The sequence below is a fragment of the Sparus aurata genome, unplaced genomic scaffold, assembly GCF_900880675.1.
Source record: "Sparus aurata unplaced genomic scaffold, fSpaAur1.1, whole genome shotgun sequence".
In the NCBI taxonomy this organism is placed as follows: Eukaryota; Metazoa; Chordata; class Actinopteri; order Spariformes; family Sparidae; genus Sparus; species Sparus aurata.
In genome coordinates, this window is record NW_022045113.1 from 37,545 (window position 1) to 53,638 (window position 16,094).

The 16,094-nt window shown below is 41.4% G+C and overlaps 1 protein-coding gene and 2 long non-coding RNA genes across 3 annotated transcripts; 1 reads left to right on the forward strand and 2 right to left on the reverse strand.

Moving 5' to 3' along the window:
• Positions 1-2,684: 2,684 nt before the first annotated feature.
• LOC115577757 (uncharacterized) lies at positions 2,685-4,889 on the reverse strand. Its single transcript, XR_003983273.1, has 3 exons — positions 4,831-4,889; positions 3,903-4,010; positions 2,685-3,657 (listed from the first exon to the last, which is right to left on the reverse strand). It is a non-coding gene; the product is annotated as an uncharacterized LOC115577757 (long non-coding RNA).
• Positions 3,963-4,915, forward strand: LOC115577758 (uncharacterized). The gene is made up of 3 exons (XR_003983274.1): positions 3,963-4,020; positions 4,333-4,615; positions 4,861-4,915. It is a non-coding gene; the product is annotated as an uncharacterized LOC115577758 (long non-coding RNA).
• A 96-nt stretch (positions 4,916-5,011) lies between these two features.
• LOC115577754 (major histocompatibility complex class I-related gene protein-like) lies at positions 5,012-13,958 on the reverse strand (the record flags this gene model as incomplete). Its single annotated transcript, XM_030410648.1, has 4 exons — positions 13,864-13,958; positions 6,540-6,803; positions 5,866-6,144; positions 5,012-5,316 (listed from the first exon to the last, which is right to left on the reverse strand). Coding segments are annotated over exons 1-4 (897 nt in total), but the record flags the coding sequence as incomplete, so codon positions are not given.
• Between the last annotated feature and the right edge of the window lie 2,136 nt (positions 13,959-16,094).

A 16,094-nucleotide genomic window follows, 5' to 3' on the forward strand; every position in this document is an offset into this window, starting at 1 on the left:
TCCAACACTAAGCAGTACTCGGTGGTTATAGCTGTGAACATTTTAAATGACTATTTCTAACAAACTCAGAGACATGAGGAGCCACGAGAGCAACAAGGAGCTGAGCCAAGCTAGCAGCAGCCAAGAGGAGCAGCTGGAAGACACAAGAGTGGACGAGTTGCACGATTTACAGGGAGAATTAGGAAGATCACAACAGACGTTCAAATATGTCATAGAGTGTCGTCACACTGAGAGAGAGAATTTGATTCACAGGGAAAAGAGACTTCTTGAAAATGTCCAACAGCTTGAACAACTGATTCAGGAGAACAGGGATAAACTCAGACCGGAGTTGATGGCTCAATCCAACATGGGTTTACAGCTCAAGAGCACGTTCAGCTGCTATGACGGACTGCTTCACCTCTATGACTCAGACAACCAGGAGACTGCAGAACTCAAAGCTGAATGTGTCCACCTGAAAGACATCGTCAAGGACGACGATGAGACGATTGAGGAGGAATTACAGGCCATGGTGAGCGAGAGCAGAACCCTGACTGCAAACCTGAAAAAACTTGAGAGGTTTGATGAGTCGATGATTTTGTGGTGATGAGACTTAGAGCTCTGATAGCAGGTGATACCTGATAAGAACCAGTAGTTTGAGATCACTGTGGAAAAGATTCACCAAGCTCTTCAAAACCTGACGAGTGGAGGACAGTGCCTCTGACGATGCTGTCACAGCTGATAACTACGACTCAGTGGTTATAACTGTCACCTGAGTGGAGCGACCATGTTCTCTGGGTTTCTGTACGCCTGCCTGCTCCAGTTCACCAACTAGCATTTGCTTTAAAAGAATACATAAATAAATAACAAGAAGCAACGTCCATCCTTGATCTTTCAATTTCCGGCACCGCCACCAACCATGTCCTTCTTCATTGTCTACCCCTCCTTCAACTACTCCAGTAGCTGGAGCAAGAACATGGTGCCAATTCCGCTCTTTACAGAACAGCATCTTGTTTCTTTTAGGATGACCAACTCTCTCCCTCATCCAATCAGATTTTCTAAAGATTCAACTGAGAGGATGTAGTTTCTGGGCTCTCTTCATCAAAGGTGTTGGTGTGTAGTTTGATGATAAAATAACTCTGTGGAGGCCAGGCTGGGTGGAATAATAAAGCAATCTTTATTGAAACAGATCTCAAGCCAGCGTCCCAACCAGATGCGTCCGCCCTCTGGTGTTCTCAAATCTATGGCAAAGCAATGCCAAAATGCTTCGCCCTCTGCCCTTTCAGAAATCCTATTGAGCCTTCGATCTTAGGAAATCTACCAATTACCACCTAAACTTCTCTACCCGTACGGGCCTTTTTCTTTGAAGTGGTTGCTTTGGTGGGTTGAGGGTCCATCTGTCCAATCAGCTAGAAAAGGTGTTGGTCTATCTCCCTGCTCATCTCACATAAATGACTAAATCTGTTAGTGTCACTCTTTTGGTCTTGTATCCCAAAATTGCCTAAAGGAGGGGTCAAACTCTGTTTTAGTCCTCTATAGTGGACTTGTCTTCTGCTGACCTTTGACACACATACAGCTGAATACTGACTCCAAGGTCCCTTGGAGCTGTTAGCCCCACCGTCTACATTCCTTAACTCACACAAGGTGGAGGAACAGGGTAATTTTAAACTGAGCTGAATTAGAGATCAGAATGTGTTGCGGTTCAGATACCTCAAGGAAAAATTATGTTCTTTAAATTCTTGAAGTTATTCTAAAAATGTAAAGTGTAAGATTATTTATTTTGTAAACATATTGTGAAGTAAACATGGTGCTGGTAGGTGTGGCTTGTCTACACAGACATACCCAAAAATAGCTCCACAACTATCAGGTGAATTTACATGATCTCAGTGGATAGTTAAGATCTCAGAGAATGTGTCCCCATGTACATTTGTATCACCACCTATAACTTATTCTACATCAGACTGTAGATAACACCATGATAACAATGATCCTTTGCACAGAGATGCCACTGAAATCATTCAGCAGCTCCTCGACTTCAACTGAACCAAAGTAGACAGAAATACCACAGAGCACATATATTCTACAAAGGTTTCAGTTTGGACAAAACCAGTCAAACCTGGATTCCTTAAAGAACCCAGTGTGTGAGAGATATTTATTTTATCCATTTTAAAGGGAATCAGGCTCCACAATACAAGTGTCACAGCCCTGTTTGTAATACTGCATATAATACCACTAAACAGCCGTTAGATGGCAGCAAAGACATGTATGAAATAGAGGCTGAGAGTTTCACAGCTGCCCGACCCAAAGCTCTGGTATTTGATGACCTGGGAATGAGACTCAACCATCACGTGCTGCATGTTTGAAGTGGGCAGAGCTCTAACGGGGGAAAAACATGTGATGTCACATATTTCCATGCACCTATCAGGAACAGGCTACAGGTTTTGGGTTGCTTGGTTGCTGTCAATCATGTAACATACTGCTACTAATTAACAATATTAATTAACATTGATTAAGATGAAGCAGACAGATTTCTAAGTATTACCATGTAGATGTTAGTGAAGGATGAGCAGCGAACAGTCAGGAATCACACAGAAACAGGTGATATTGATTATTTAGAGTATTATATAGTAACATTTAATCATTTTCTCTCAGGGTTCCTCTGTGTTTAAGTCATTTATATTATTGTTGTATTTTGCTTGTATATTTAATTTGTGTTAACCGTCAGCTCAGATCACTACTGTGAATAAACATGTTTCAACATGTATCTCACTCTGAGTCTCTCAGTCTCAGTTTGTTTCTCTTTCTTTCTAAACGTATCTTATGACCTCCTCACAGGTGAAGCGTTACAGGACATCAGTCAGTCAGCTGATTAGTTGTCAGAAGGCTCCTTTAACAGAGATACTGGCTCTCTGTTTAATGTCTAACTTCAGTGTTCATGCTAAGCTAAGCTAACCTTGTCTGGGAGCTAACTCTGCTCAGAGTTCACATTGATATCAATCTCCTCATTCAAATCCTCTGTGAGAATACTGAATGTTCAGGTAATATATTGAAGTGTCGTCACAAATGAGCATGTGGACCAAACTTGTTAAAATGTGAGGATTTTATTGAAAAGACAAACATCAGCACAAAAACAAAGAACAACACATTTAAGTTCATTCATGTTCATCAGTGTAAAGGTTTAAAGGTAAGGTAAGGTGTAAAGTCGTTATTTGTGCTTTTTCTACTTTGTCTTAACTGAAATTCTCTTCTGGTGATCAATGAAGGATTATCTTGTTTGATCTCTTATAAAAACCACATCTACGCAATCCTGATGAAGATTAAGATGAGTTTTTAAGAATTAATTCCTCAATCATATCATATGACTTTTTTTATGTTGACTTCCTCTTTTTTTCCCCATGTCTTGTGATTGTTACAGACAAACACATGACATTTCTCAGGGATTTAACACAAAGCTACTTCACTTTGCTGTGCAAATTTTGCGAGGATTTTCTTTAAATTTCTGGAATTCATCTGGAAACAATATGGCTCTCTGTCATATAATGTCCATGTTGTTCACCTGGAGGTGTGAACAGTTCATGTCACAGAATTTATAGTTTTGTCGTCTCATTTGAAGTCATCCAGATTGTGTTTGTAAATCAAGTGTCTTCAGTTTCTCAGAGAGCTCAGAGCTGTTGTCAGGAGCTGTAAGGACAAACACACTGTTAGTCCATTTATCCTGCACTGACATGCCTTTAAGAAACAACTACAACCTGGTGACATTTCAGTGATGATGGGAAAATGATTATTGAGCTTCAGATCAACTGTATTATGCCCTGATGATGAGATTGATCCGTTTATGATCAGTTTCCATTTATTTAACTGTATTCTCCAGTTAAGAAATCCTGACACAAGTTCATGTTACACCACATAAAACAAGTTCCACTCACGACATGGAGGGCATCTGGCTGAAACAGGAAGAGGTCTGTCTGTTTGGGACACTGTCTGCCCGTCGAGTACAGCAGCTGGAGCCATGATGTCGTGCTGGAGACAGGTATCTGTAAAGAGGTGAGCACAACAGTCTCTGATTTCCTCGAGTCCCATTTGTCCATTTTATTGCCCTTTGACCAGACATTACCCAGGAGCAGCCAGACCAAGATGGATGAGCACAGCTCTTATTCTGACTATCTTCCTCTCTGGGGTGTGAGGCCTGGTCAGGTTGGATGATAGAAAGATGTTATGGGCAGTGTTTGTCTCAGTCTGCTGCCAATGATAATCAATGTATTTCTACCAACCAATATGTGTCTCAGAACAACATCTGAATAAGTAACAGTTTGAATGAGCCACCATGGTACTCCTAATGCTTGTTTTTCTATTCAGTCTAGTGACAGAAGGATCACATGGACGCAAGCCTACAAGACTGTGCTGAGAGGCAGAAGTATGATGATTAAGTGGGCATAGGGCCGGAAAGCAACAGCTAAAGAGGATGTGGTGAAGTTGCTACGGACTTCAGCGACAATCCTCGTCAGCATGGCAACTGAGAAATTGTATATCAAAGAAGAACAAGGAACCAAACAGCCCAACAAGAAAAGTTACATGGCAAACAAAATTCCCCAACATCAGAAAAGACTGACATAAGACTTGAAGTGAAACAGATGAAGAGGTATGACACCATCGCAAGATGGTCGACAGTTTATTTTCTTATTACTCCTCTTCAGCATCAACTCAGTAGTGACATTATCATGACTCACAGGCTTTGAGCATTACAGACTTTACTGTTGCTTCTAACTGTGAAATGAGGATGCTGATGCTTGTTTCAATTTTTCAAATGAAACTTAAAGACCAAAATCAGTGTTCTGAAATCTTTTTCTCTCTCACCTTTCTTCTTTTTGTAAACGATGAATCCAGCAGCACCGATGAGAATGAGAACAACCACTGCAGCAGTGACGAGGACGGTCATGTTACTGGGCTTCACTGTTGAACACAATAAAGGTTGGAACAAATTAAAACAGTTAATTAGTTTAGTATCACTTTTTTTTCCTGATATGATCTCACTCTTACCTTCGTTGGTTCTGATCCGATCTTCCTCCAGTTTGGTGATGATGTCCTCCTCCACACCAAAGAGCTGAAACACACAGTCGTACCTCGTCCAGTCTTCAGGTGTGACTGATGAAAGGTTCAGGTCAACACTCATCTGGAAGGTTCCATCGTGGTTGGGGAGGATCTCTCCGTGGTCCACCTCCTCATGAAGCTCCTCTCCATCTTTCCTCCAGACGAGTGAGGCTCTGTGAGGGTAGAAACCTGTAGCGAGGCAGCTGACTGGAGAGGAGGGAGTCTTCTGGAGGAGAGACACTGAGGGAAGCTCTGGAGAGTAAAGAGAGAGATATTAAAGAGGAGAGAGAGGAAAAGAAACAAGGTAAAAGAAAGAAGAAGAAATAACAGAAGGTATGAAAGTGCTCTCAAGCAAATATTAAACAAATGTATTGGATGCATTTTTGTTACAATCCTATGTTGATCAGGGGAATAGTGTGAAACCAGCAGCATGATGTGAATCATGTTGACAATTTGTTTGTGACAGTTTGTAATAGTGTCGGCCGACTAAATAAACAGTTAGTCAGAACTGAAGAAGCCTCTTGGATGTGAGGTGAAACGTCTTCAAGAAAATGAAACAAGTCCAGTCGCCTACGATAGATGACTTGGGATAAATGTTTAGCAGCATCACAGTCTGAACTTTGATGGTGAGTGATGTCACCCACAGATGTCTGTGATTGGTCAGGACTAAAACAAGTGTAAGCACTACAAAAAAAGCTGATGTCAGACAGGTTGGATTAATAATACAATGACAGTTAAGTCTGAGCAGCCTATATGAAGATCACTTTGTCTAATAAACTACATCATATCAGGTGATCCTACCTGTTCTCAGCAGAAAGCTCCTCCCATAGACCACATACTGCTTCAGCCACTCAGGATAAAGCTGAGTAAAAGCAAACTTGTAGAATTCTCTCATAACCTTATCAGCGTCCCATATCTGTTTGGCGGGGAAAGCCTCAGGTCTTAGAGCGATCCATGTAAATGTATTCGGATCCAATTTCAAGAGGTCTTCTCCATCATAAGCAAACTGAACAAAACCTTTGACCTCTTCAGTCTCATCATCCCATTCAAGGCCATCCACTTCTTGTAAAACATGAACACCTGAAACAGAGACAGAGACTGTAATTAACTCTGATTCACAGATGAAACATTCAGTGGAAAGATGATCTTAAAAACATTGTATATTGTGTGACGACTGCTGTTTTTTAGTCGTGTGTTCATGAATCAGATTATTATCAGTAGTTTGTGTTTAACAGCTTCAGCAACAAGTCTAACTAGCAGCTTATTAATGTTGACATGATGAATGACAGGTAGTGGCTGGACCACTGAAGACAAACTGATATGATGGTTTACTTTACATGAATCTCTATTTCAGGTTATGTGTAAAATGATGTTAGAGTTTGAACTGATTGGTATCTTGAGGCCCTGGGTCACTTTACAACTAAGATGCAGAACAGTAAAAAGTTAAACAGGCTATAACATGTTACATACTGTACCTCCACTTTGGTTGTAGAGACTCATCAGACTGTTAGTGAAGGATTTGTAGGTGTTTGGCCAAACCTGGAAACATTTATGTCCGCACCGCTCCAACAACTCAGGATACTTTATGTAGAATGATTTAACAATGTCCTTCACATCCACCTTCTTGTTGCTGTCACAGGATAACAACAGATGTTCATCAACTTCTACTCTCCCCACAACCTCTGGGAGGTGTTGGACTCCAGTTGATCCAGTTATGAAATACTTCATGGAGTGTAGCACTGCAGGAATAACAAAAGAGCTTATAAACAACACTGATCATAAATATGATACTAAGTGAAAATATAAATATGAAGTGTGTGTGGACACACTCCATATGTGTCACTGGCGATCACACTCATCATCACCAGACTGAAGTGGGCGTGTCCTCATGTGGACTGGCCTCAATAGAAGGCTATATGATGCATAAACACTGATTGATTTAAATATGAATCAATATAAATGCATTGCCCTAAATGTGAAGAAAACACACATCTATCATATGTTATTAAATAATGATCCATCACTCTGAAGAGCTGCATCCTTCAGTACTAATGAATTAACAGTCAAAATGTTGAAAATAAATAATGTTTTACTAAATTTATTTTTCTCAGATGTATGAAGAGACTGTTTGTGTGACTACTTTTCATACATAAGACAGCTGACAATCATTTTAGACATTTCTGAGGGAATATTATCAATACAACATCAATATATCATCAATAGACATTAATACAATCAGGAAATAGTTCAATATAATATCATGGTATCATTCATGATTTCATCAAAAACCAACAACTACAGACAGAAGATTAAAAACACTATAAAATTCACACTGTTTATTGTATTATGGTTTTTCCTCACTTGATTCGAGGGTCTGAGGACAGAGGAAGTCATTCTCTGTACAGATTGATCAATACATTTCATCCAGAGTTGATTGTACAGTATGTGGTTAATTTAAGAGTAATAGTGCTGTTCTCTCTTAATTCAAACATTGCTCTGCTGGCTGTTTTAATTCTTTGATTCATTTTACTGCTCATTTGTGTAAACAGCTGAGCTGACCAATACTGAAGCCAGTGGTGTTGTCAGGCTTGGCAGAAACTGAGGACTCAGATGCAGGAAGGCAGTAGTACAGACAGGCTTTATTTTTTAATACAGTTCCTCTGTAGACAGAGTGATAACAGAACAGGCTGTGAACACTATAGGTCCAACGGACCACACTAAAAAAAAACACAACAAGAACAAAAGATGCTCCCGTAGGAGAAAAAGGAGATAACTACACTGATCTTAAGAAACTAGAAGTTTATAAAAATTACTCAAACTAAAAGTCGCTCCCGAAGGAGGAAGGCACACAGGCTATGAAAATTAGTCTATTCTAAATAAGGCTGAGAAATTTTAAAGAACGGAAAACACTCCAACAGGAGGAAAAGCAAACGCTATGAAACTTAACTAACAACGAACCAAAAATTCTGACCAAAAGATATCCAACTCAAAATCACTCTACCACAGAGGAAAACTATATGCAAAAAACAAAACTTGACAATACTTAACTTTCTCGAAATACAAGGCTATGATCAAGGCTGTGAGATAGGCTGGACGTACTCGACGAAAACGAAAAAAATACTCTGGCAACGAAGACAGGGAAAGACAAAGACTATATACACATGAGGGGAGGGAGCACAGGTGGAAACAATCAGGGATCAGGGAAGACGCCAGACCGGTGACACAAGAGGAAGGGCAAGTGACCTGAAACGAGAGGAGAGTTACTTTTCAAAATAAAACATGAAATTCACAAGACAAAAAAAACCAAGACAGGACATCCCTCACCGCGGTGTGACAGGTGTAAGTATCGGCCGTGCAACCAGTGCAGCTGCACCGGGGCCCAGACGCCGTCAGGGGCCCATGAAGGAAGAAAAAAAAACAAAAAAAACAACAGCCGCCCAGAATTGCCACAGGCCCTGTTTTTGTGAATGAAATAGCTGGGGGTGGGTCAGTACGGTAAGGCTGAGTGGCTGGTATAGGAGGAGGAAATGATAATTTGTCCAATCACCAGGCCAGGTATTCGTAAGACCAGGGGTACTGAAATACAAATCTTAAAGGGCCATAAAGATTTTTTTCAGTGACTCAAAGTTCCATGTATTAAGGTTCAATAATACTGTAATATTCAGAACAAAATGTCCTTTTCGTCAAAGAAACAACAAAAATACAAACTAAAATAAAATGTCATTTCCATTTTGACATAAATAAAAATACATAGTTGAATTTTTCCTCTTTTTGTTTGCCTTCAAACATTGTGTCCATCACTTCAGTCATGCATTCTTTTATTATTACTGCATCTGAGGATGGCTTCTTGTGCTTAAAATCCACACCACTCTAAGTGAGCACTGTTGCTTTTTGTTGTTGTGTCCCAGATGTGACAAGAATCCTGCTTGCAGCTTGATGTGACGATTTCAGTGCATTTATTTTTGTTGTTCTTAGCTCTGAATTTTGAGGAAATATCTATTCAAAATTCCTATGCTTCGTCTCATAATACTCTTTCAAATTGGAAATCTTCATCTCAGCTTTTGTCTCCTGGCATATTAAGCACATGGGCCTTGTGCTGGTTGGAGGGAGAATGAATGCAAATTTTTCAGTCCATTCTTTTTTGAATTGCCGATTTTCACTGTCCACTTTTCTTTTACCAGAGAACTTGGAACACGCCATTTTCATGCAATCTAGAGGCTCCTACAGCCGGCAAAATGTCAATATGCAAACTGCTCCGCAAACGAAAGTGAAAGTAAAAAATTGCGCTCGCAGCAGTGAGTGACCCAGACAAGTCCCGGTATACACGTGCTGACCAAACCAGAACACATAGTGAATGAATAACAGTCCGGGCCACCTATTGAGGACCACTGCTTTAGACAGACAAGCCGCTGGGCCAATCATCACCTCTCTGCTGTGTCTGCAGCTGAGCACTGTGGGCCAAGCCGATGCATGTCTCTCTCCCCGGGCCGGGAGAGTTATCATACCGTAAATTACGGTAATAATAGCCGGGTCGTTTATTTGTCTCAATCATTGACCAGGCGTTTATTTGGGACAGGTGTTTAATTAATTCCTCTCAAAAATTCGAGATGAAAATGTCACAAACTTCGCCAGCTTCTTTGTTAATTCTCTGGCATCCTTCTGCAAGTGAAGTTGTTGCAGCGGAGGAAACGATTCAGCCAACCAGCACTCACAGATAACTCCTCATCTCTGCTGTCACTCACGGTGGCGTACATTTGTTTCTCCATCGCCCTGATCATTTTGCGGGACAATCTCTCGTGGCGTGCCCGTTTGCTGATAACTCATCCCCGCATGTTTATCTCAAGCCCCTGTTTAGCCTTCCTCCTCCCTCCAGCAGGCAGCCTGGCCCTGTTGCTGTCCTCCTCAGACAGACGCTGAAGCTCACTTTAAATTTTTCGCCAATCTCTCACTCTCTTGGGGACGACAGAGAAACATCTAGCGGCTGCTTCCCCCGAGTTTTCCTCTGCATATTTTATGACAGAAAATTTGAATTTCAAGTCGTACAAGTCAGCCAATTATTAAACAGCCCACAGGGAAAAATCTTCTTTTAAAGAGAGATTTTTTTTTTTTTTAATTTTGCCGAGAATTTTTTTAAAAATTTGTCTTATACATATTTTTGAAACATTGCCTGTGTGTTCTGTGTGTTGAGAAGCGCTGTGTGAGTGTGTCTGTGTCTGTGTGTGTGTGTGTGTGTGTGTATATACAGTGGGGCAAAAAAGTATTTAGTCAGCCACCAATTGTGCAAGTTCTCCCCCTTAAAAAGATGAGAGAAGCCTGTAATTTTCATCGTAGGTACACTTCAACTATGAGAGACAGAATGGGGGGAAAGAATCCAGGAAATCACATTGTAGGATTTTTAATGAATTAATTGGTAAATTCCTCGGTAAAATAAGTATTTGGTCACCTACGAACAAGCAAGATTTCTGGCTCTCACAGACCTGTAACTTCTTTAAGAGGCTCCTCTGTCCTCCACTCGTTACCTGTATTAACTGTATTACCTGTTTGAACTCGTTATCAGTATAAAAGACACCTGTCCACAACCTCAAAGAGTCACACTCCAAACTCCACTAAGGCCAAAGCCAAAGAGCTGTCAAAGGACACCAGAAACAAAATTGTAGACCTGCACCAGGCTGGGAAGACTGAATATATAGGTAAGCAGCTTGGTGTGAAGAAATCAACTGTGGAAGCAATTATTAGAAAATCGAAGACATACAAGACCACTGATAATCTCCCTCGATCTGGGGCTCAGTTCATTTCAGTTCAGAAAACTGTATTTATCCCATACGAGCAATTCAGTTTACAGCTCCCAGTTATATTAAGTTTAGAAAAGAAAGAAAGAAAAAAAAATAAATAAAACAAGACATACAACAATCATTCATTAGACCAGGGGCAGTTCTCGGGGGGGGGGGGGGCAACAGGGGCCAGTGCCCCTGTAACTCTGAGTCTGGACCCCCCTGTGGCCCCCCTGACAGCGGTCTGCATTAATAACACAATGACAGATTTCTTGCAATGATTTCGTTCTGAAGGGAAAGGCAGAAATAAAGTATCTCAGCAGTTTACTACCCAATCAAAATTGCTGAAATTGTAAACACTGCTTTGTCTGAATGAGGAATTTATCCTTTTTTTCCGGGTTGTATGTGCCCCCTTACAAAAAAGCCGGCCCAACCTGGCCCCCCTATTAAAACTGGTCTAGAAGCGCCACTGCATTAGACATACAACTCTGACACACAACTCTCAGTTATCAGTAAATCCACACACACACGAGATCTCACCCCATGGGGTCAAAATGATCAAAAGAACGGTGAGCAAAAATCCCAGAATCACACGGGGGAACCTAGTGAATGACCTGCAGAGAGCTGGAACCAAAGTAACAAAGGCTACCATCAGTAACACACTACGCTGCCAGGGACTCAAATCCTGCAGTGCCAGACGTGTCCCCCTGCTTAAGCCAGTACATGTCCAGGCCCGTCTGAAGTTTGCTAGAGAGCATTGGGATGATCCAGAAGAGGATTGGGAGAATGTCATATGGTCAGATGAAACCAAAATAGAACTTTTTGGTAAAAACTCAACTTGTCGTGTTTGGAGGAGAAAGAATGCTTTGGGGCTGTTTTTCTGCAAAGGGACCAGGACGACTGATCCGTGTAAAGGAAAGAATGAATGGGGCCATGTATCGTGAGATTATGAGTGAAAACCTCCCATCAGCAAGGGCACTGAAGATGAAACGTGGCTGGGTCTTTCAGCATGACAATGATCCCAAACACACCGCCCGGGCAACGCAGGAGTGGCTTCGTAAGAAGCATTTCAAGGTCCTGGAGTGGCCTAGCCAGTCTCCAGATCTCAACCCTATAGAAAATCTTTGGAGGGAGTTGAAAGTCCGTGTTGCCCAGCGACAGCCCCAAAACATCACTGCTCTAGAGGAGATCTGCATGGAGGAATGGGCCAAAGTACCAGCAACAGTGTGTGAAAACCTTGTGAAGACTTACAGAAAACGTTTGACCATTGTCATTGCCAACAAAGGGAGATTAACTTTTGTTATTGACCAAATACTTATTTTCCACCATTATTTGCAAGTAAGTTCTTAAAAATCAGACGTGATTTTCTAGATTTTTTTTTTTTCTCATTTTGTCTTTCATAGTTAATGTGTACCTATGATGAAAATTACAGGCCTCTCTCATCTTTTTAAGTGGGAGAACTTGCACAATTGGTGGCTGACTAAATACTTTTTTGCCCCACTGTATAGGACCGTAGCCACCATTGAGGACACTGATGTCATGTCCACTGTATTTTTTTCCTTAAGTTTCTTTTCATTAAAACCGAATGTAAACGCGGTCGCGATGTGACTGCAGGTCTATTTTTAGAATGGCAATCGAATGAATCAGAGCAAAGATGCAATGTAGTGGTGAGAGGCTGCATCAATCCAAGTTATCATTTGTTGCAGCAAGAAAGGCAGAGGATGATCTGGCAAAGAGGAGGAAAGGTGAGAATTGTAATAAGCAATGAGAATGAGAAAAATAGTAAACTAGCCTACAGATGCAACAGATAGCCAATAGAGATGCAAACCTGTAACCTACTGTAAATATAGCCTAGGCTAACAAAATGAAAGGACATGCAATGAATCAGAATATTTTAAGGCCATGTTCAGCCACAGTATATCAATATTATATATTATATATAACATTATTTGGATGTTTGGATGAATAGGTAATAATGTGACTAGAGATGGCATTAAAATATTCGGTCATGACTCAGTAGTATACTTAGACTTTTGATTTTAAAAATTCAACAGAGGATGAGACAGGAGAGAGAGATGAAGAGGTTGAAGGGACAGAGACAGGAGGAGAGGAGAGAGAAAGAGCAGGAGAAGGAACCAGTGAGATGCATGTGGAGTCAGTCAGGTCCATTATCAGCCCATGACCCAGCTACATACAAAGGCCAGAATCACTGCTCTGATGAAGAAAAGGGTAAGCGATGGTATTACTGCAGTTTTGAGTCAACTGATTTGATATGGGTTAAATGTGTATTCAATGAATTCAGAATTGTTGCAGAAAAGGACTCCACCTTTATCATCTCTCTCTCTCTCTCTCTCTCTCTCTCTCTCTCTCTCTCTCTCTCTCTCTCACACTTCTTTTTACTGTACTGAATCTCTAGAATCTGTTCATTAAAATGATTTGTTCAAAAGATTCGTTCACTGACTCGTTCAGTGCTCTCCAACTCCCTGAACTGATAAGCAGCCAAACGATCCGTCATTCAGTTCATGATTCAGCCCTGAGGTTCATGTTCACCTACTGAGGGACGGTGCATTCACGGACTATAGTACACAATCATTTGCGGGAGAACACTAGCAGTAACGTGGTTAATGAACTGTGTTGTGTGCTGTAGAGACGATGTGCTGCTCTTTCTGTGGGAGCAAATATGTTTTAGTCTGATTCAGGATGTAACAGACAGCTTTTAGTTGTGTCAGCCTGTATAGACTGAGCTCTTGTGGTTGTATCGTGTTGTACAGGCAATGTTTTGTTCTTAAAGTCTTTTTGATGCAGAATGTTGCAAAGATTTTCAGTTTGTCGCTGTTTGTCCTTTTTGCAACTTCTGAGTTTTTATAAGTCCTTCTTTATTCTGGGAAAAGATGGCCCACGTCATTCTGCACTGACCCACACAAAGTACAGTTTCTGCTTCTCCACTGAAAGTGAAACTAAACTCAGAGGAAAGAGTCGAGTGGACTGTGAAGTTTAAAGAGTTTTAAGGTTTAAAATATGATCTTACCTGGTGATGAAACGTGACAGAAGAGAAGCAACAACAATAACGTTCTCATCGTGATTTGAGTGAGTGAAGAACCGAGCTGGATCAGCTGTTTCCTGTTATTTATCCTGGCAGAGGGAGGAGAGAGAGTTTCTGTCCTGAGAAGAAAAATAGTCCAGACTGCCTCCAAGTGATCAAGTCCTCACCAACACCCCTCACATTAAGTAAAGTGTTAACAGTGTCATCAGTGTTTCCAGTGAACTCCTTCCCTTCCTTCCTTTTTTTCACATAAAATAGTAGATCCAGTGTCTTGTTATTTGACAGCAGGGGCATGTCTAGGATTCTTTTCTTTGGGGGGCCAGATAGGGGCACAATCTGTAGACGGGTGGCATATTGTATTGACATGTAAAAAAGGTTTAAAATGTCCTACGACAATCCCTGATTTTAGGTGATGGTAATAACAACCAGTAGACTACAATATGAATAATTTGACTGTTTATTTACACAACATAGTGCTAGATTGAACAATTTCACAGTATGGCATCGTTTGTAAATGTTTAGGAACTGTAAAAATATACATCCATCCATATATTTATACACGCACACAAAATAAAAAAATAAAAATCGACATTTTAGAGATACAGGGTTCTTTCAGGACAGCAACACCACAAACACATAATGATCTTATAGAATATCACACATTACTGCAAATTTAACTAGCCAACAGTATATAAAGTAGTTAAAATTGGCTCAACCATGAACATCTACAGCAGTAAAAAGAAACTTACCCCCAATTTCCACTGGATACGTGTCCGCTGCGTTGCAGCTCTGATCCGGTTTTGCTCCGCCGTCCGCCGTCCGCCGTCCGCCAATCCCCACCGGTTGCGGATTAAGACCGCCATGGCGCAGTACGGTAGACAGTTGGCTCACGAGGCTGAGGAGTTCCCGTGTTAAACACATAATCACTCACGACCGCAGTTATAGGTCTGTGTTATTAAAAACAACAACACGAAGTGTTCCCGACCGCAGGATCAACAGAAGAGCTTATGTTTGTCTTTTTTGTGAGATTTATGTGCTGGTGTCAACACTGAGTGTTTTTATTTTGAAAGGTAACCGGATGCTGTTTGTTATTTTGGCGCTTGACTTCCTGTCTGCTCGGTGCTAAATTCAGCTGAATTGCTGCGTCGTGCTCCGGCATCCGCCAGATATATAAGTCCTGCGTATCTGTGCCGGAGGGCTCCGGACTGCCGGAGCTGGGACGGAGCAGATACGCAGCGCAGCAGACCTGGTGGGGATTAACACATTGACTAAAGTGAAACGTATTTGCTCCGCTGGTGTGGCGGAGACGCAACATAGCGGAGACGTATCCAGTGGAAATTGGGGGTTACACATTTTCCAAAAACATAATATATAATAGCAAACACTGACAGAGAGAATTTTACTGCACAATGAGTACTTTACTCTTGATACTTAACTTCTACATTTTGCAGTACACTTATGATAGCTGTATTCGCCTGTTTCGGTGACTGTGAGTAATGCGTCCAACAAAGTCATCTAGGTTCAACAACCTTGCCCTCCTCCTCTTAATACTGAGCACTCCAAGGTTACTAAGCCTGTCATCATTCATTGTTGTTCGCAAATGACTTTTTATAAGCTTTAGTGCTGAGAAGCTGCGCTCACAACTAGCACTGCTCACGGGCAAGGCCAGAGCTATCCGACACAAGTGAAAAAGCTGGTGAAACACTTCTTTGTATGGTTCAAGGAAAGTCATAAAATCCAAAGTACTGGACATTTCAGTCCCGCACTGTGCCTTCCTCTGAACAACCTTCTTTGCCTGATACAGCTAATGTTTTAGGTCTTCAACATCACAGTCATACAGACAGCCAAAACGTAAAACTGTTGCTTCCTCTAAAAAGCTTTCACCCTTGGGGTTAAGTGCTTGTATACCCCTCATGATATCACAGTTGTTTTTACTGAACCGCCTCATAAGTATTGGGTAAAATACACCCCATCCTTGCACCTACAATGACCTACAGTGGATTCTACATGATACCCACTAAGTCTGGAGCTCCCACTGTCTGATCTTTTTTCAACAGCCTCAGCTGCAATATTACATTGCTTTGCTGTGTCCACGGTGTGCTGCCAAAGCTCATCAAAACAAGATCCAGCTCTGCAGTCCTCTAGGGCAGTCAAAGTCAACTGGCGGCCCGCGGGCCAAATCCGGCCTGCCAGAGATTTCCATCCAGCCCCCAGAA